Source organism: Embiotoca jacksoni, unplaced genomic scaffold (assembly GCF_022577435.1).
Source record: "Embiotoca jacksoni isolate LCO1_2020_lvr unplaced genomic scaffold, fEmbJac1.0.p SCAF_11, whole genome shotgun sequence".
Lineage (NCBI taxonomy): Eukaryota > Metazoa > Chordata > Actinopteri > Embiotocidae > Embiotoca > Embiotoca jacksoni.
The window spans coordinates 5,960,449-5,977,540 of NW_027185241.1; the positions used below are offsets into that span (position 1 = coordinate 5,960,449).

General features: G+C 42.8%; 2 protein-coding genes across 5 annotated transcripts; one reads left to right on the forward strand and one right to left on the reverse strand.

Moving 5' to 3' along the window:
* The first annotated feature begins 135 nt into the window (after nucleotides 1-135).
* On the forward strand, nucleotides 136-5,920 carry prpf31 (PRP31 pre-mRNA processing factor 31 homolog (yeast)). The gene is made up of 14 exons (XM_069142662.1): nucleotides 136-296; nucleotides 1,559-1,774; nucleotides 1,870-1,930; nucleotides 2,133-2,216; nucleotides 2,307-2,404; nucleotides 2,967-3,073; nucleotides 3,222-3,391; nucleotides 3,494-3,651; nucleotides 3,746-3,835; nucleotides 4,146-4,273; nucleotides 4,591-4,663; nucleotides 5,217-5,345; nucleotides 5,452-5,550; nucleotides 5,635-5,920. The coding sequence occupies exons 2-14, from the start codon at nucleotides 1,559-1,561 to the stop codon at nucleotides 5,746-5,748; spliced, it is 1,527 nt and encodes a 508-aa protein (XP_068998763.1). The 5' UTR covers nucleotides 136-296; the 3' UTR covers nucleotides 5,749-5,920.
* Nucleotides 5,921-7,107: 1,187 nt separating this feature from the next.
* Nucleotides 7,108-17,033, reverse strand: cnot3a (CCR4-NOT transcription complex, subunit 3a). 4 transcript variants are annotated; one of them, XM_069142665.1, is made up of 18 exons: nucleotides 16,742-17,033; nucleotides 15,943-16,014; nucleotides 15,715-15,782; nucleotides 15,150-15,224; nucleotides 14,951-15,040; nucleotides 14,692-14,820; nucleotides 14,365-14,460; nucleotides 14,027-14,243; nucleotides 13,721-13,854; nucleotides 13,443-13,499; nucleotides 12,224-13,154; nucleotides 12,018-12,123; nucleotides 11,782-11,923; nucleotides 10,864-10,972; nucleotides 9,759-9,957; nucleotides 8,270-8,402; nucleotides 8,013-8,138; nucleotides 7,108-7,904 (listed from the first exon to the last, which is right to left on the reverse strand). In XM_069142665.1, exons 2-18 carry the CDS (start codon nucleotides 15,965-15,967, stop codon nucleotides 7,806-7,808), a joined length of 2,736 nt encoding a protein of 911 aa, XP_068998766.1. In that variant the 5' UTR covers nucleotides 15,968-16,014; nucleotides 16,742-17,033; the 3' UTR covers nucleotides 7,108-7,805. The 4 variants fall into 4 exon arrangements, with proteins under 4 accessions (XP_068998766.1, XP_068998764.1, XP_068998767.1 ...); XM_069142663.1 differs by having other exon boundaries at nucleotides 14,027-14,246; XM_069142666.1 differs by having other exon boundaries at nucleotides 13,721-13,848; nucleotides 14,027-14,246; nucleotides 16,742-17,032.
* Nucleotides 17,034-17,092: the final 59 nt, after the last annotated feature.

Genomic DNA, 17,092 nt, shown 5'->3' on the forward strand with positions numbered 1-17,092 from the left:
GTCATGACAATAAATCGCACTGTTTTATTTCATAAACCTGTATTCATAACCACGAAAATCGTTTCAACTCTCGCGTGAAAGACCCGTGTGCTGTATTGACACCATTTCCCAGAAGGTCTTGCGAAGCTCTTGCGTATTTAATCTGCGACAAAACGCGACTGCAGGGCTTAAACCATAAACAGACGAGGGAAACCGCGTACAAGAAAACGGTTTGCCTCCGTACATGAGGACCTTCAGCTGCCATAACACGCTTTTGTTTTGTTTCTTCTACTCGGCTGCAATTTTGATCTTTTGAGGTAAGTTAACGTTACTTAGAAATCTCTTGAGTGGCGTCCAACCAACGTTTCCTTAACGCGAGCTAGCTGCAAATTAGCACAGCCACTGACGCACGTTTCCTTCAGAAGATGCACTAAAGCTTTTCTCTTTCCCATTCATTGTAATATGTCACATTTCCAAATGTTGTTTGAGAGGCTAAACACCGTCACGAAACACCGAAAGTATTCCAACTATTTTTCTTTTCTAAATACCTCCTAAATGGGAACACGTGATTTGTTTCCAGAAATCTTAATTTAGTGAGCAGTACAAAAGAAAAATAACATTTATACAGAGTGAGTGATGATGATGATGATGATGATGATTTCAGTATATTTGAGTCTCACCTCACTGAAAGTTGTGTACTGGACACCGCTGTGCTTTGATGTTTACATGTAATATTAAAGGAGAATTCCTGTTTATTTCAACCGGGCGTTAATGAGTGTACTGTGGCTCTATATATATATATATATATATATATATATATATATATATATATATATAACATCGATATACTGTAGCTGCACATTCAGTATCTGTAATTTTCTTTTTTAATTTCAGGTATTGACTTGCTTCTTGTTATTGGGGACTCCCTCTCTTATGTAGAGGTGTTTTCTTATTTGTTACTGACCTTTTTGTGTTTTTTCCAATTTTTCCAAAGTGGCTCTATAAGTGTGACGCTTTCTTCGCACTTGTCACCTTTGTTGTAGAGATTTGGGGAAATCAGGAGTTGCACTAAACGGTGTGTAGATGCTGTTTATCATGGCAGGAGCCCCCCCCCCAAAAGCCTGTAAAAGATTTTACATGAATCATTATAAACTTTTGACATTTGAGTCTGCCTGAAAGCCAACAGAGAGATTAGTCACCTGGGACGGCCTGTTTTTTTTTTTTTTTTATGCCACTGGGAAGATTAAAATAAACTCCTGAAAGTCACCTTAAATATGGGACAGTCGTGGTTTCTGGCAGCCAATTATTTGTAATATTTATACCTAGTAACTCTCATGTTACTCAGCTAGAACAGCAAGAAAAGAAACTCTTACTTAATTTTAGATGGAAACAGCATTTCCGTTTTTTTTTTTCGGTGCTTTGTCAGACGACACGCAGTCCTTTGGTAGATATTATATTAGAAGAACTAAAACTACATGCACAACATTTCACCTTCAAAACTCCAGGGAGGATTTATTTTGGAATTTGATCCGAGTTGCTTTATCTTATGACATAACTGACTGTTCACCGTCGATTTCAGATGTCTCTGGCAGACGAGCTCCTGGCTGACCTGGAGGAGGCCGGAGATGAGGGGGAGGAAGGACTGTACCCAGAAGAAGACGAGGGGGACAGCGATGGGGAGGCGACCCATGGAAAGACAGGGGGAGGGCTGGAAGACATCCCAGAGGAAATGGAGGTGGACTACAGTAAAGCTGAAAGTGTCGCATCCATCGCCAAGCTCCGCAATAGCAAACAGGTGAGTTGGATCATGCGAGAGCTTTACACGGGTTGATATTTGCAATAATATGTCTGATGTGGCGATCCCCGTGTAACCGTGTTGTGTGTTTACAGTTTTCAGAGATCATGGACAAAATTTCAGTGTATATAGGGAAGCAGCGCAAGAACTCGGAGGGTGAGTGCGATCAATTTAGGATCCTCTTCAGTAGCAGTTTGTCATTCCCTTATTTGTCTTTTACACTGCAAACATGACAATTTGTGTTATGTTTTAGAAGTTCCTCACAACATTTAATTGAAGTTCAGTGTTAATGAATAGAATTGTAAATCAATAAATTTGGCCTGATTATGTTTTTTGTTTTTTTTTCATTTCCTTTCAGTCTCGGGCCCAGTTGAATCCGACCCAGAATACAGACTGATTGTGGCAGCCAATAACCTCACGGTAGAGATCGACAATGAGCTCAGTGAGTTGGCGGTTCCTCTGTGTTAAAACATAATGGAAGGTTCAGCTCGCTTCTATATAACCCGGAGTTGTCTTTTTGACTTCTTTTCAGATATCATTCACAAGTTTACGAGAGACAAATACTCCAAGAGGTTTCCAGAGTTAGAGTCTCTGGTGCCAGATTCTTTGGATTACATTCGCACAGTCAAGGTGAGTCGACATAATTATATCGCTTTGCATATTTATGTTTGCACAACCTTAATGAAGACAGGTGTGGAGTTGGATCTAAGCCACTTATTATTAGGGGAATCTTTTTCTTTGTTAAAAACTAATACATTTGTAATTTTTATGAACAGAGCAGTTTTTTTTTTTAGATGTTTAATCGATGCCAGGAGAGGATCTTGAAGAGTTTGTTTTTCAGTTCATAATTTATATGAAAGTTTACAAATAAATCCAAATGACGCAAATAAATTTGACACTACAATATTATATTTTAGAATTTAAATGTTGATGCACATGTATGTAGGTGGATGAAGTGTCATGTGGAAAAAAACCAAAAACAAGACAGCCTCAGTGCTGACAGTATGTGGGGATACAACCCCAGATTAATAATATAAAACCTCACTGCTACTACATTTCTTGCAAATGATGGTCATATATACTCTGTCAGGCTAATATTTGTATTTTATTCAACACATTTAAAAAATATTGTCTGGTATTTTGTGGCATGTAGGTTGAACATCATGTTTTTTTGTCTCAATTTTCTACTTAGGAACTGGGAAACAATCTGGAGAAATGCAAAACCAATGAAACACTGCAGCAAATCCTCACCAACGCCACTATTATGGTTGTCAGCGTCACAGCCTCGACCACACAGGGGTGAGGCTTACCTGTGTTACTTTATGTTACCCTGCCATATTAAATAAAGGTCAACATCCCAACTGTTTTAATACCAACCAATACTTAGAACATTGTCTTGATTGCAAACTTTGCATCGAAAGTGTTTTGTTTGTTTGTTTGACTTTAGGTCGCAGCTGAGTGAGGATGAACTGAAGCAGCTGGAGGAGGCCTGCGACATGGCCCTCGAGCTGAACCAGTCCAAACACGGGATATACGAGTATGTGGAATCCAGAATGTCATTCATTGCCCCAAACCTGTCCGTCATTGTTGGCGCATCGACGGCTGCAAAGATCATGGGTGAGAGAAAGATCAGGACCTCGCTGCACTCGCATGTTCAAGTGTAGAGAAGTCTGTGCTCATAATGTTGTTGGCGCTCCGTTTGTCTCTCGCCGGCCGCAGGTATCGCCGGCGGCCTCACGAACCTCTCCAAGATGCCGGCCTGTAACCTGATGCTGCTGGGAGCTCAGAGGAGAACCCTGTCTGGCTTCAGCAGCACCACCCTGCTTCCTCACACCGGCTTCATCTACCACTGCGATGTCGTGCAGTCACTCCCACCTGTCAGTAAATAAACCCGCACAAACGATACCAATGCGTTTAACTCATCACTGAAGCCTTTCAGCTGACGGCTCTCTGCCCTGTTTTTCCCTTCAGGACCTCAGAAGGAAGGCGGCACGTCTGGTGTCTGCAAAATGTACTCTGGCTTCCCGAGTAGACAGTTTCCATGAGAGTTCAGACGGCAAGGTAACTGTCTCACAAACACGTTAATGGACATTAAATCCTCTACTTCTTTCTTTACATCATTTTCATGTATGGAAGATCAATTAACTATAAAATTTACTGCAACTACTGCATCAAATTTTACAACTATATTTATTACAAAACTAATGGATACATAAAAAAAAAACATGATTATTTCCCTGGTCTGTCAATATAAACTCAGTTTGTCTTTTTATGAATATTTACATGCATGTGTGTTTGCATGCAGCAAAACTGGAACAATGGAGTTTATTTCTGTCTCTTCAGGCTGAAACCTTTCTGTCACTTTTTTCAGGTTGGCTATGATCTAAAAGAAGAGATAGAGAGGAAGTTTGACAAATGGCAGGAGCCTCCACCAGTGAAGCAGGTCAAACCACTGCCAGCCCCGCTGGACGGACAGAGGAAGAAGAGAGGAGGAAGGAGGTACGCAGTCTGGCAGCCACTTAAAACAGGCCACTGATGAAGAAGAGAGAGGAGTGCAGTATGGAGAAATGACCGATTAATGGAGCCTTTCATGTGAAGTAAATCCAAAATAATATAGGAGGACGTTACTGAGGTTAAACTGATCAACATTCACTTCCTGAACGAAATGAAATGTTCAGCAGCAACAGAACAAAGGATACGACGGATCAGCATGACAAAAACCAGCTTGTATAACTTTTTGAAAACCACCATCAATTATAAATATATATGCAGCATAACCAAAATGCAAATCCTTTTTTTTTTTTTTTTTCCTGAAGGTATCGAAAGATGAAGGAGCGTCTTGGACTGACTGAGATCAGGAAACATGCCAACAGGATGACCTTCGCAGAGGTCAGTACATATTTTCTCTGCTCTGTTTTAAGATTTATTTATTTGTAATCCAGTGTCGTCACCGTGCCGTAATCTTGAGTGCTCCAAAAAAGTCCCCCGAGCTGTTCAGTAATCCATGTTGGGTCCACGTCATGTTAATTGTTTACATTAGTAGTTGTTGTTGGCTATATACAGCTGGGAAATCTTGACAAAAATGTGATGGTAACCTAATAAATTCATGATTTAATTTGTAGACCATATTGTTGTTGTTTTTGTTCTTGATTTTTTTTTGACCAGTTTGAGTGTTAAAGGTTTGATTTTTATATGAAATGTAAATGTTTGAAACACTGCAGAGTTTATTATACAAGATTATTTGGACATGTGATTACTACATTCGACTAAAATAGTTAACAATCACAGAGGTCATGATGTTGGAATATTTGTTTTATTTTGGTTGTGTGATTGATTTGAGTGCACTGTTTTTATATTGTTTATTATTCTATATTATGCGTGTTTTTGAGAAGAGGGGCTGAAACAGTACGGCTCCGAGCTCATTTCTGTCATGGCATTGCAGATTGAGGATGACGCCTATCAGGAGGATCTGGGCTTCAGTCTGGGTCAGCTGGGGAAGAGCGGCAGTGGCCGAGTCAGGCAGGCTCAGGTCAACGAGGCCACCAAGGCCAGGATCTCCAAATCATTGCAGGTAAACGCACTCAAAGCCCCTTTTCATTCCACCGCCTGCTGCTGAGGTATTTTTTCCTGATCTCTGATGTCTCTGCACTTTGTTTTATTTTTTTTTTACTCAACAGAGGACGTTGCAGAAACAGAGCATGACGTACGGAGGAAAGTCCACAGTCAGAGATCGCTCCTCAGGAACCAGCTCCAGTGTAGCCTTCACTCCTCTCCAGGTAAAAAAAATTAAAAAAAATTAATTCATGTTTAGAATCCGCTGAACGCCACACAGGTTCATTTGAGCTCACTGTCATCTGCAGGGGCTGGAGATCGTGAACCCGCAGGCTGCAGAGAAGAAGGTGGCTGAAGCCAATCAGAAATATTTCTCCAACATGGCAGAGTTCCTCAAAGTCAAGAAGGAAGCCAAGATGTGAACACACGAACACACACACGCTTACGCTCAATTAGCCTGCACATGGACAGTTGCACTCAACATTGTAAAGTGATATATTTTAAAATTTTGTCTCACATAGTGCTTCATCCTATATTCTGTTATTACTTTTTTTTGGCTCGGTTTCTCCATTTTAATAAAATATGTGAAGATTCCAGCTTCTAGTCATTTTTAATAAGAAAGTATTGTTGTGGATTAACGTTTGTTTTAAGCCGGTTAAGTGATGGCTACAAGAACCTTAGCACATCCGAACTTTAATTTTCTTGAGGTTGACTGTATATATACTGTATATATCAATTTACCAAATTAAAGCCAAGCTAAACAAAGTGAATCCATATTCCCATGTAGGAATGACAGGACTTCACACACTCAAGTGTAATTTCTTAAAAGTATTTATTGAAATTTTACAATCCTGTTTTAACCCCATTTTATGACATCTCCCATGCAGAACTGTGATGAGAAAAAAATTGTAAATACGTTTTAAAATTCACATTTTAGCATTTTCTCAACTGAATGTCCCTTTCTGAAAACCTTTAAAAGCCCAAAAAAATAGAATCTATAAAAGGCAAATCTCTCCAAACTTTGTTTTGCTGCATTTTCATTTTCACATCCTCACCCCCTCCTCCCGTTTTCCCTCCCTGTCCCCCCCCCCCCCCAAAAAAAAAAAAAAAAAAGCCTGAAAACTAATCACACATAACATGAATGTTTCTGCAGCACAGATCAGAAGTTTTCATGGTTGCTTAAATGGAAAAAATCAGATTCTGTTTTAACACCCAAACTGACATCTGTCCCACACAGCAGATTAACTCTTGTTCTTCAGGGTAGCACATGAACAACCACAGCGGACGAGACATTTTCCCACTCGACCCACAAGTTAAATCGACCACCAGAATTTTAGGATTTCTATGTTTAAACTCTACATGTAAACAGTTTTGTCAGTGCACATTCACTGTATAGGGTTTTCACTTAAATATCAGGTGGTAAATTGAACAGTAGATTTTAAGATGAAGTAACATCAACAAAGTAAAATAAAATCTTAACTAAGAGGTGGGAAGTAGATTTATTATCTAATGCTACTTGTGTATTTTGTGAGTAATTAAGAGGTGACGTAGGTATAGGTACATTCACTACGCTCAGCGTGGCCTTTTTGCATCAAGGATGATAAGAATTGAACAATGTAAGAATCAAACAGCAGTAGTAATGTCTCGAACCCTATTTTTTTAAGATTTATTTTACAAGTTTATTAATTTGTCACAAACATGAAGGCGCCATAATAACGCATTTTCGTTGACAGGTGAACTTATAAACATTTTATTTGTAAAGAGAGGGAGTCAGAGACCAGTTCAATTGCATAGCAATTTAATCCATGTCCAATAAGGACTCTTTCCCTGTCACAGGGAGAGGCCCTGTGGTCACTCTCAATCAGCTTTTTAATCGACCAAGACAATATCAATAAAAGTATTGATAACCGCTCACTATCTTCAATAGTGACCATATCCAACAGGCATCGTAGGGTCTTAAAAGAAGCCAGTCCTACGCGCCGTGACTGAGTGTCCACTGTACGTCCCCATTCTAAACCACCAAATTACAGTAAATACAGGATGGGCTGTTTAACAATCAAATCCAAGGTTTGTTTTGTGGCTTCCAGGCTCGTGTTGGGTAGGTGGTACAGAGAATCATGTTGAAACGGAAAAAGAAAACAAAACATGAGAAACATGCATGGGGTAGGCTTTCCTAATGCCACATACTGAGTGTGCACACAGACAGGCACAAACGCAGATCTCCAACGAGAGCCCTCCCTGCTTGTGCAGCGCGATGCGTTTGATCGGACCCATGGGGCGTTTTTTCGTCAAAAGCAGAGCGCTACATGAGGAGCGAGGGCTTCACACCGAGATGCAGCCTATACAGACACCAGTCTCCGCTTCAGGAGAGGGTTTCTACTACACATCACAATCTCTATCCACAGTTTGGAGTTCAGTCTCGGAATGTCAACAGCAGCACGTTTTGTCTTTCTCTGTCCTTTTTGTGTCCCTGTGCCCGTCACTGCAGATCTCTGTCTTCGAGGTACCTGTACTCGAAGGTAAACCCCTCCTTCTTCCTCTGGCCCCATTTCTCATAGTCAAAGTAAATGTAAGTGCCCTGAAGGAACAGCAGAGGGGAGGCAACCATTAATAAACAAAAAAACACAAGTCAATATGGAACCCATCAGTGAGTGTGTGAGTGAGTGACATCGTGGTGAAGCTGCACCTGTTCAAACTCATCGGTGATCGTCTTGGGCTCCTCGTGCCTCTGGAACCACATCATGTACTTGGTGTGAAACCTCCACGACTGTTTCTTCAGAGCCTTGGCAGATAGATACTGAGCCTTGGTGCCCTGAGAGAGAGAGAGAGAGAGAGGGAGAGGGGTCAAAGACACCATTCAGCTCAAAAGCTTTAGTGCATCGCAGGGAAAAGGCAGAAGGGAAACTAGCAGCTGATACGGAGCGGAGAGGTTGAGAGGATTACCTCCAGGTAGTAGAAGATGAAAAAGAGAGTTTCTGTGGACAGTCTCTGGTAGAACTCTATGGAGTCCGAGTGGTGTGGTGGTATCTGATGGTGGAAGGGCAAAGTCGGACACGGGTTCCTCATCAGGTATTGCCTTTAAGACAGAAACGCAAACAATTACACACACGCACACGTCGCAGAAACAGCTGATCAAAGTTTCCTTAAATAAATCTCCCAATTTAAATCATTCGGATCAATCAGTCGAACCATATCAAAGCAAAACCACGGACAAAGTTAGTTAAAGTTATCTCTTTAAAAAAGGATTATACTGGTATTATTGCTTTAATTTTTTTTTTTTTTTTTTTAATATCACATCAACACACGAAAAGACCAAAACCAACAACAACAAACTTTTCCAGCGTTACATTCTTTGTGCCCCAAATCCCACCGCTTCCTGCTGAAGATGTGCATCTTTAACATTGTGACCCACTTTCACTCTCCTATACGAGCTGCGTGTTTTAGTCATTCAAACAGGTGTAAAACGTGCATTTGCGCAGGATTATTTTCAGCTGCGGAATCGGTTTGCGAACGGGTATTTATGGCAGCTGGCGTGAGTGTAGGACCGACCCAAAAATAAACTACAATGGCCTCTTCCCGCTAATAAAGGAACTCCTGGTGCAGTGGTGTGTGTCCCTGACTAATTTTAGGGTAACGGTTGGGGATAAACTGCATCCGGCTCGTGCTACGCAGTAAATACTTGTCACACAGGTTGGTTTCTAGAGCTGCACGATTCTCTCTCGATTTTTTTTTTTTTTTTTTTTTCTCACGCCCCTAAATAAATGTTTAGTTCATTCGTTCAACCTCGATCCAGACTAGAACTCAAAAGAATCTAATGGTACCTGACACAGGACTTCAACTTTTGAAACACTTTTGTTTTTAGCTGAGATGCAGCAGCTTAATGAATGTGATAGTTTACTTAAACACAAGTATTTTTCGGTGTTTCTTTTCTTTCATACCGTCTCTCACTCACTCCTCATGGGTGTATTCCCCTCACTGCTGGTTTCTTGCTGCTCTGCATCACCTGGTGTGACACGTGTTAGGAGCGCTTGTTTTTGATGCAGCTTATGTCCCGAATGAAAACGCAGCAGAATTGAGATCGTATAGAGGCACGAATCGAGATCACCATTTTATATGATTAATCACACAGCCCTAATTGATTAATTGTTTTTTGTTGTTGTCTCGTTATATGATTTGAGAACAATAAAAACATTTTTTTTTTTTTTATCAAACCTATTATTTAAATAGGCTGAAACAGATGCAGATCATTCAATTCAAAATCAATACTTTTTTCCAGGTACCACAGAATTTTTGTTCATTATTAAATCATTATCACTCTTAAATAATCCAAATAAATTTGTGAAACACACGCAGCGCTGTATCTTATATGTTGTGGAGCCATAAACGATGCGGGGTGCAACATCGCTGTCTGTGGAAAAGGTGACGCCCTCACCTGATCCTCTCCGAGTCGGAGGGGTGCGGCATGTGTGTCCATGCAGACTCTTGCATTGCCTGCTGGTAGAGCTGGTCTTTGGGGAGAGGGGTTGGGCCCAGCGGACAGACCCCGAGCGAGGGGGGGATGCTGACCTCCGACACGGACGGCTGAGGGGCGGCGGGTGTGCCGGGCGCTGCAGATGAACCAGAGAAGATATCTGCGGGACAAAAAGAAAAAGGACAGTCACACAAAGACTAAAGCATCACCTCACTTCCTGTCTCTTGACTGACGTCTTTTAATCTTCTGACCACTTTACTCTCCACTTATTTACTTCTGAATACTTCAGCAACACGGTGTGGGACTGCTACTAACCGTTATGCTCATTATAGACAATTTGTTTGATTGAAAAGTAAAAAACGATTTAAAAAAAAAAAAAAAAAAAAAATGTTGCTCACAGGTTACCAGAACCAAAGATAATGACTTGAAATGTCTCAAACAACAACAACAACCCCAAAAACTGAACTGTGAATTGTGAACTGCAACCAGCTGATGTTTAGTGTTTACTTAACAAACCACAAACACTGAATTGGAAACATTGAATTAATTTCATATCAGCTGTTTAACTCAAAGGTATTCTGTGGCTCAGTCGGTAGAGTGGGTTGCACACTAATCGGAAGGTTGGCGGTTCGATCCCCAGCTCCTCCTGTCCACATGCCTAAGTGTCCTTGAACAAGACACTGAATCCTAAGTTGCTCCTGATGGGGTACCATCAGTGTGTGAATGTGCTCCTGATGGCAGCACCTTGCACGGTGATCTGTCTCATTCGTGTGTGAACGGGAAAACCATGTTAAAGCGCTTTGAGACCAAAAGGTGATAAAGCGCTATACAAGTACAGACCATTTACCATATTCTCAGCACTTGTTTTCTTCACTGATAATGCCGTTTACTTTGAGCAATTACAGCATAATTTACTGCTGCAGCTGCTTTTAAGTAAAAAAAAAAAAACTATTTATTTTGAATGTAATGTAATTGTAATTCAAAATGTACGTAAAATTGTAAGAGGGACAGAAGGCTGTGTAAAACTGAGCGTCTTCAAAGAGTCCGTGTGGAAATCATGTCTGACCGTTCCGACCTCTGTCCGTTAGATGCAGGTTGGGAATCTCTCCATCCAGGCTTGATCCCAGCGCTGCTCTCTCAGCCATCGCCTTCAGAGAACTGAGAGGTTCAGGAGCCTGAGGAGGGAACGAGACAGAGCTCATGTGATCACATGGTGGTTATTGAAGTGAAATGAAACGGGGAAGAGAGGAAACTCTAGTTATAGGAGGGCACTGAATGGAAGCGTCAGGTAAATGTAAAACTAGAGCACTCGTCTGATTCCACGGTTTCTGCTCCGATTAATGGATGTTAACAAGTTGCCCTGAGAATTCTATCCATACGTCCACGACAGGCTTCGTCTTCGTGTTTACAGTGAAGAGAACACAAATTCTTTTTTCCAAGTTCAAAAATATCTTGGCATGACATGTTGATATCTGAATGTACTGTTGGATAAGTGTAGGCTTCTGTGTTTGGTACAAACCAGGTTTGTGGGCAGTCAGGGATATTTTAATACATCTATTTACAGCTGAGCATATCAACACTCTGCAGTAATGTACCAAGGAAAAGTACATAAAAAAAAAAAAAAAAAAAAAATACACATGCCAGTGCAGTCAGTAATTTAGTAATTCAAAAATAATTCAGTTGGCTGGTTAATTGTTAAGAGTTCAGCCATCTCGGTGAATCATTTAAGCAAGGAAATAACCTAAAGTGACACTAGACAGTTTGACATTCACACTGCACAAAGTATCTGCTGATCTGATCAGGGAACGGTGATGAGAAGAGCTCCTGCTAATGGCAGGTGTCCTGTTACCGTGTCGACAAAACTAAACCACAAACTAAAGCAGGTTTGGCTGACATCTCCATGTTGCGAGCTAGAGAGGCTGCAGCTGCACCCGGCCATAATCTGACTGCTTAGCCTGAACTTGGCCTCGCTCCCTCGGCTCACCTTGAGGCCCTCGGAGGCCTGCGTGTAGGAGTGGGGCCCGTTGAGGAGACTCCCTCCGCCGGGTGTGCTGTCTGAGAACGAGGGGGACGGAGAGCTGGGAGGCAAGGTGATGGAGCTGATTAAACTGGGACCGTTGTCCATCCTGCAGCAGGCAGAGTGGGAACATTTAGAGTGTCAAGAACAAGGAGGCACAAGTTGAGTTTCGGGACGCCGGTGAAGAAGACGACACAACTTACGGCTGGCTGGTTGAGGAGCTGAGAGATGAAGGCTGGCTGCTCTGTGACTGGCTCGGTGTGCTCAGAGCTGATTCTGTGGAGCTCTCAGCCACCACAGCACTGTAACCTGCAGCCAGGTGAGGGACAGGTTGGAAGAAGAAAAACTTTACATAGAAAACACGCAGCAAACGGCAACACGAGGACGAGGTCACGAGAAGTTGACCTACTTGTGCTTCCATTTTGCTTCAGTCCACTTGGTGGTCTCGCGGGAGCAGCATTCACTCCCACTCCTCCGACCACACCAACGTTTCCTCCGTTGCCTCCCATCATGCCAACAACACCGGCGGTCGTGCTGACAGAACTTGGCGGCACCTGAGAGGTACCGGAGGTACCGCTTTGCCCAGGAACCAGACCCAGAATGCCCCCACTCAGGGAGCTGTGGGCCGGGCTGGAACCGAGCAAACCGAGCCCGGTCCCCGCCCCGTTGGTGGTGACTCCACTGGAGCCAGAGGTGGGGATGGAAGTGATGCTGTCCACTGAAATGCTGGACTGAGTGGTGCTGCTCAAACCCAAGCCTCCCGATGCTGCTGCCTGAGCGTAAGGGGCAGGTGTGGACCCTGAGATGAGCCCTGCCATTGTGTTTAGAGGAGTGGGGTGGCCACCTAGGCCCAAACCTGGCATTTGGTTGGCACTGCTGGTCCCCGACATGCCACCTTTGCTCAGTCCCAGCCCCAGCCCGAGTCCCAAACTGGATACCGGGGTGGGCCCAGATATGGGCTGAGACTGAGAGTTGGGAGCTGATGAACTGGGTGTGCTGGGTGTCGGGAGAGAGGGGGCGGAGGAGGCAGGGAGGAGAGGGTTGCTGGGCGGGCTCGGGGTGTTGTTTGAGGGGACAGAAGGTTTTGTCTGAGGTGGCTGCTGTTGTTGCTGCTGCGACTGGTTCGGTGGCTGAGATTGTTGCTGCATTTGCGCAGGTTGATGCTGATGTTGCTGTACCGCACTGCTGAAGCTCCCTATAAGACTGCTGCTCGTGGGAACAACAGGAATGCCTCCAACAACACTTGCCATGGAGACAAGGGAGGAGGACGAGGAGGACCCCGAGGTGGTGGAGGACGAGAAGGAAGATAGCAAGGATGGGGTGCCGTTCTTCACGGGTGACTGAAAATGACAAAGCATCAGTGAGAGGCATCCAGAGAGCAACAACAGAGGTATGTAGGTAAATGCATGCGGTGCAAAGTTTACTGTGATCTATGGAGGCTAAAATATGTAGGAAATGGCACAAATTAAATCAGACGTCTCCAACCACGGTCCCACAGAGAAATCGTGATCCACTTCTGCCTGAGAAGCCAAAAACCCTTCAGCCACCGTGACTCTCCAGGACCACGGGTGAAGAGCGCTGCACTAAACTGTTCATCTACGGACACAACACAGACGAGAGCCTCTCACCTGACTGACTTCACTGTCTGTCGATCGTCCCCTTTTCTTATCGTCCTCTGAGTTCTCCTACAGGAGGAGATACCTTGATATGACAATGCACTTTTGAAATGTCGATTCAGCACATTGGCCAGAGGTTTATAACACAATGGGGCTTGTAGGAAAGTTACAACAAATGGAAACTTACAGAGAGGAGGATGTGCAAAATTCTGTCAGAAAGCATTTGTTCTACCAAGCAGCACCTTTAACAGCCTGCACGAAGTTTAAATGATACAAAGATGAGAACTTACAGCAGTGCAAGTTGCCGGTGATGGAGGGATGGGCGAAGAAGAGGTGGTGGAAGTGGGAGTGCTGCTAGAGTGGAGATACATCTCATCTTCCAAATTGCCCTGACCTGATGGAGAAGTAGCAACTAACGCTGCAGCTACGAGAAAGAGAGAGACACAAGAGAGGGACAGACCAAGCGAGAGACACAGAGAGGGACAGACCAAGAGAGAGACACAGAGACAGAGAGAGAGAGATAGCACAGAGACCAACGTCACATGTTGTCATTGTCCCGGATAAAATAAAATAAAAGCATCATCCGCTCCACTCACGGATGTCTTCCAGGTCTAAGTCGTCGTACAGGAACTCATTCTCCTCAAAGTCTGGGTCTTGGGAGGAATCGATGTAATATTCAACATCATCCTTGATCTTTTGGATTGCATCCACTGGCACAGAGTCATTGTCCAGCATTCGTAAAATGGTCTCCAACATGCGAATGTGGAATCGATGCCTCTCAATCAGCCGCTTGAGCTCCTCAATACGATCTTGCTTCTAACCAGTAGACAGAAGACAAGTGTGTCGTTTGTGACAGGTTAGCCAAACGTTTACCAGAAAACACGGAAGTACGCACATTAATTACAGTATTTTTCAGAGAGCAGAATCGACTTACCTCTTTATCGCCTTTCTTTTTTCGCGTCTGAACTGAAAGAGATTCCACTTCACTTTCAAACTGATCCACCTGCATATTTAGAGTGTCTATCGTATTCTGAAAAAGAGGAGAAATCAGGAATGTTTCAGCAAAATGTATTGACAAAGCAGATTTTTTTTTTTTAAATCTTATTCGTTTTTCACCAGTTTCTTGATAATTCTACATTTTGTTTTCATTCCTAAGATTTGTCTTTTTTTTTTTCTGTGACTTCACCAAAAGGTAGAAAAGGTTACCAAGAAAAATTCAGGCTGAGGAATGTACAAGTGTAGATAACAGTGAACTTATTACTGTTAGCCACTGCCCCGTTTCCTCCTTTTCCCTCTGAGCCGGATCCACTTTCTGAGCGAGCCCCAAGCCTTCTTTAGAGTAGGCTTTTGTTTTCGTTTCACGTTCCACCACCTTGAACCGCTCCATTTGCTAAGGAAAGAAAAGATCACGTGTCTTGTTTACTATAAAGTTTCGATACGCCAATGTTGTTAAGTTACACATCACACAACCAAAAAAAAAACAACGTAATTTTAAAAAAATAAATAAAGAGGAAGCATACCGTTTCTATAAGTTTGCGGTTCTCAACTAGCTGCCTTTTGTCTTTGATCTCGTTTGAGGCCACCCATGTTTTTATCTGATCTCTCAATCGCTGGAAGAGCGAAAATTAGGTGGACATATTAAAACACACATTTTGAATACTAACAACGTTTGGTTAAGAGTGTTGACAAAGAAAATGTGTCTCTGCCAACTTTTCTCACCTGTAGTTTTTTTATCTCTTTCTTGAGGTCAGCCTCATATTTTTCCTTCTGGTTTGCATTGGCTGCATTGTGAAGCTAAAATGTAGACAACAGAATGATATATTACGTTTTACCGCACCAGTTATTACAACAGAACAGGGCTATTGAAACTGCGGCAAGGTGGACATGGCCCGTTTGAAATGTTCTATGGTCTGCAAGAAGATACTGTTTACCTGTTTTCACCTTTAACAAATATGGGTACAGATTTGCTATAAACTTCTTACTTCTGCTTGGAAATGTTTTGACTCTATCATAAACAGGTCCATACTGTTCATCTTATATTTTGCTGTCTGAAATTGATACAATAACAGGGATGCACATGATTAGTTTATTCCACGTACTAATGCATCTATTAACATTTAAAGAGTTATTTGTCGCATTTCATTTACAAAACAGTCTGCGCCACCCCCCCTCCCCCCCTTCGAGCCCTCAGTGCTCTTCCTCTCCTGCCCTCTTGTTATGAGGTTTTGGAGTAGACCTGCAACACAGTATGGAACAAAAACACCAGGGTGCAAGGATCTCTTACCTTTTGCCAGATATCTTCAAATTGCTCTACACCTTCAGCTACTTTTTTCAAACATCTATCGATCTCGCCTGCGGGACATAAAAGATGACAAACAAAAGGTTCTGCACGAGGTTTTTTTTTGTTTTGTTTTCTTCTTTCCACAACAACAACAACAACAACAGATGAACCCGAGCTGAGGGCTGGACTCGATCCTCCCGGGGCACGAACACACTTACGAGCACATCTCACCTTGTAGTTTTCTCTTGTCAGCCATGGCTCTGACTACGACAATGTCCACATTCCGTCTGTCACGAAGTCAAGCTGCGTGAGGGACGAGAAAACAAAACGCGTGTATGAAAGACGTGGAGGTGGTTTTTGCAACAACAACAACAAAAAAAGAAACACAAAACCCCGGAATCAGTCCGTCGGTTTACAGAGAAGAGAGACTTGATGTAGCAGGACGTTGGCTGCACACAGAAACACAGAAACACAGAAACACAGCACCGCTTCACATCTTAAACAACTTCCCACCGACACCTTCCGTTTGAACACTTCTCTGTCGTTATCGTGTAATTAACGCGGAGGGGTCATCTCGCTAATTTTTTTTTTTTTACCAAACATGACTGACATGGTTGACAGCTTAAAAAAAATAAATATAAAAAAATAATTTAAAAAAAAAAAGAGCCAGCGAGCAGAGCTAACGTTACTGAGCTACCGCTAACTAGCCCCCCCCCAAAAAAAGATGCTCTTAGCTCGTCCAACCTCGCTCGGATACTAAAAACAAGAACCGCGGAGTATGTTGATGGATGGATTTCTACATTCGTGCATCATTACCCCGGGCTCCAGCACGGCTCTTTATGGTGGTTTTGCGTTGTGAAATGCAACGATTTAACAGAACCCGTTCCTATTCGTTAACCTGCCAGCTAACCTGGCTAACTGTCTGGTTAGCAAGTAGCTAGCAGCTTAGCTAGCTAGCTAGCCAAATTTAGGAAAAAGGGAAACTGGGTCAAGCGGACCGTCAATATTTATAGTTGTGTACGACATTTACCTAGGGTATGGGCTTTCGTTTGTCTTTTTTCAAATACAGCCAAAACTAATTCCAGAAAATCTTCTTTACTTCCAAATTGTGTTTTCTTTTCGACAGGCTCGCTCACTGTAATGTAGCTGAAGATGGACGGTGGCTAAAACCCCACCTCCGCGTTAGGCCCCGCCCTAAACCCGGTGTAAGACCTGTGATTGGACAGACGACACGCCTGTCACTGCCAGACATCCGCTCGAATGAAGGCCAATCATTGGCTCAGCAGCGTGATGAATTATGATGGACACAAACCCCAAACTGCAGCTGCTTCCCTTTCATTGCATTTTTTTTTTTTTTTTTTTTTTTTTTTTTTTTTTTTTT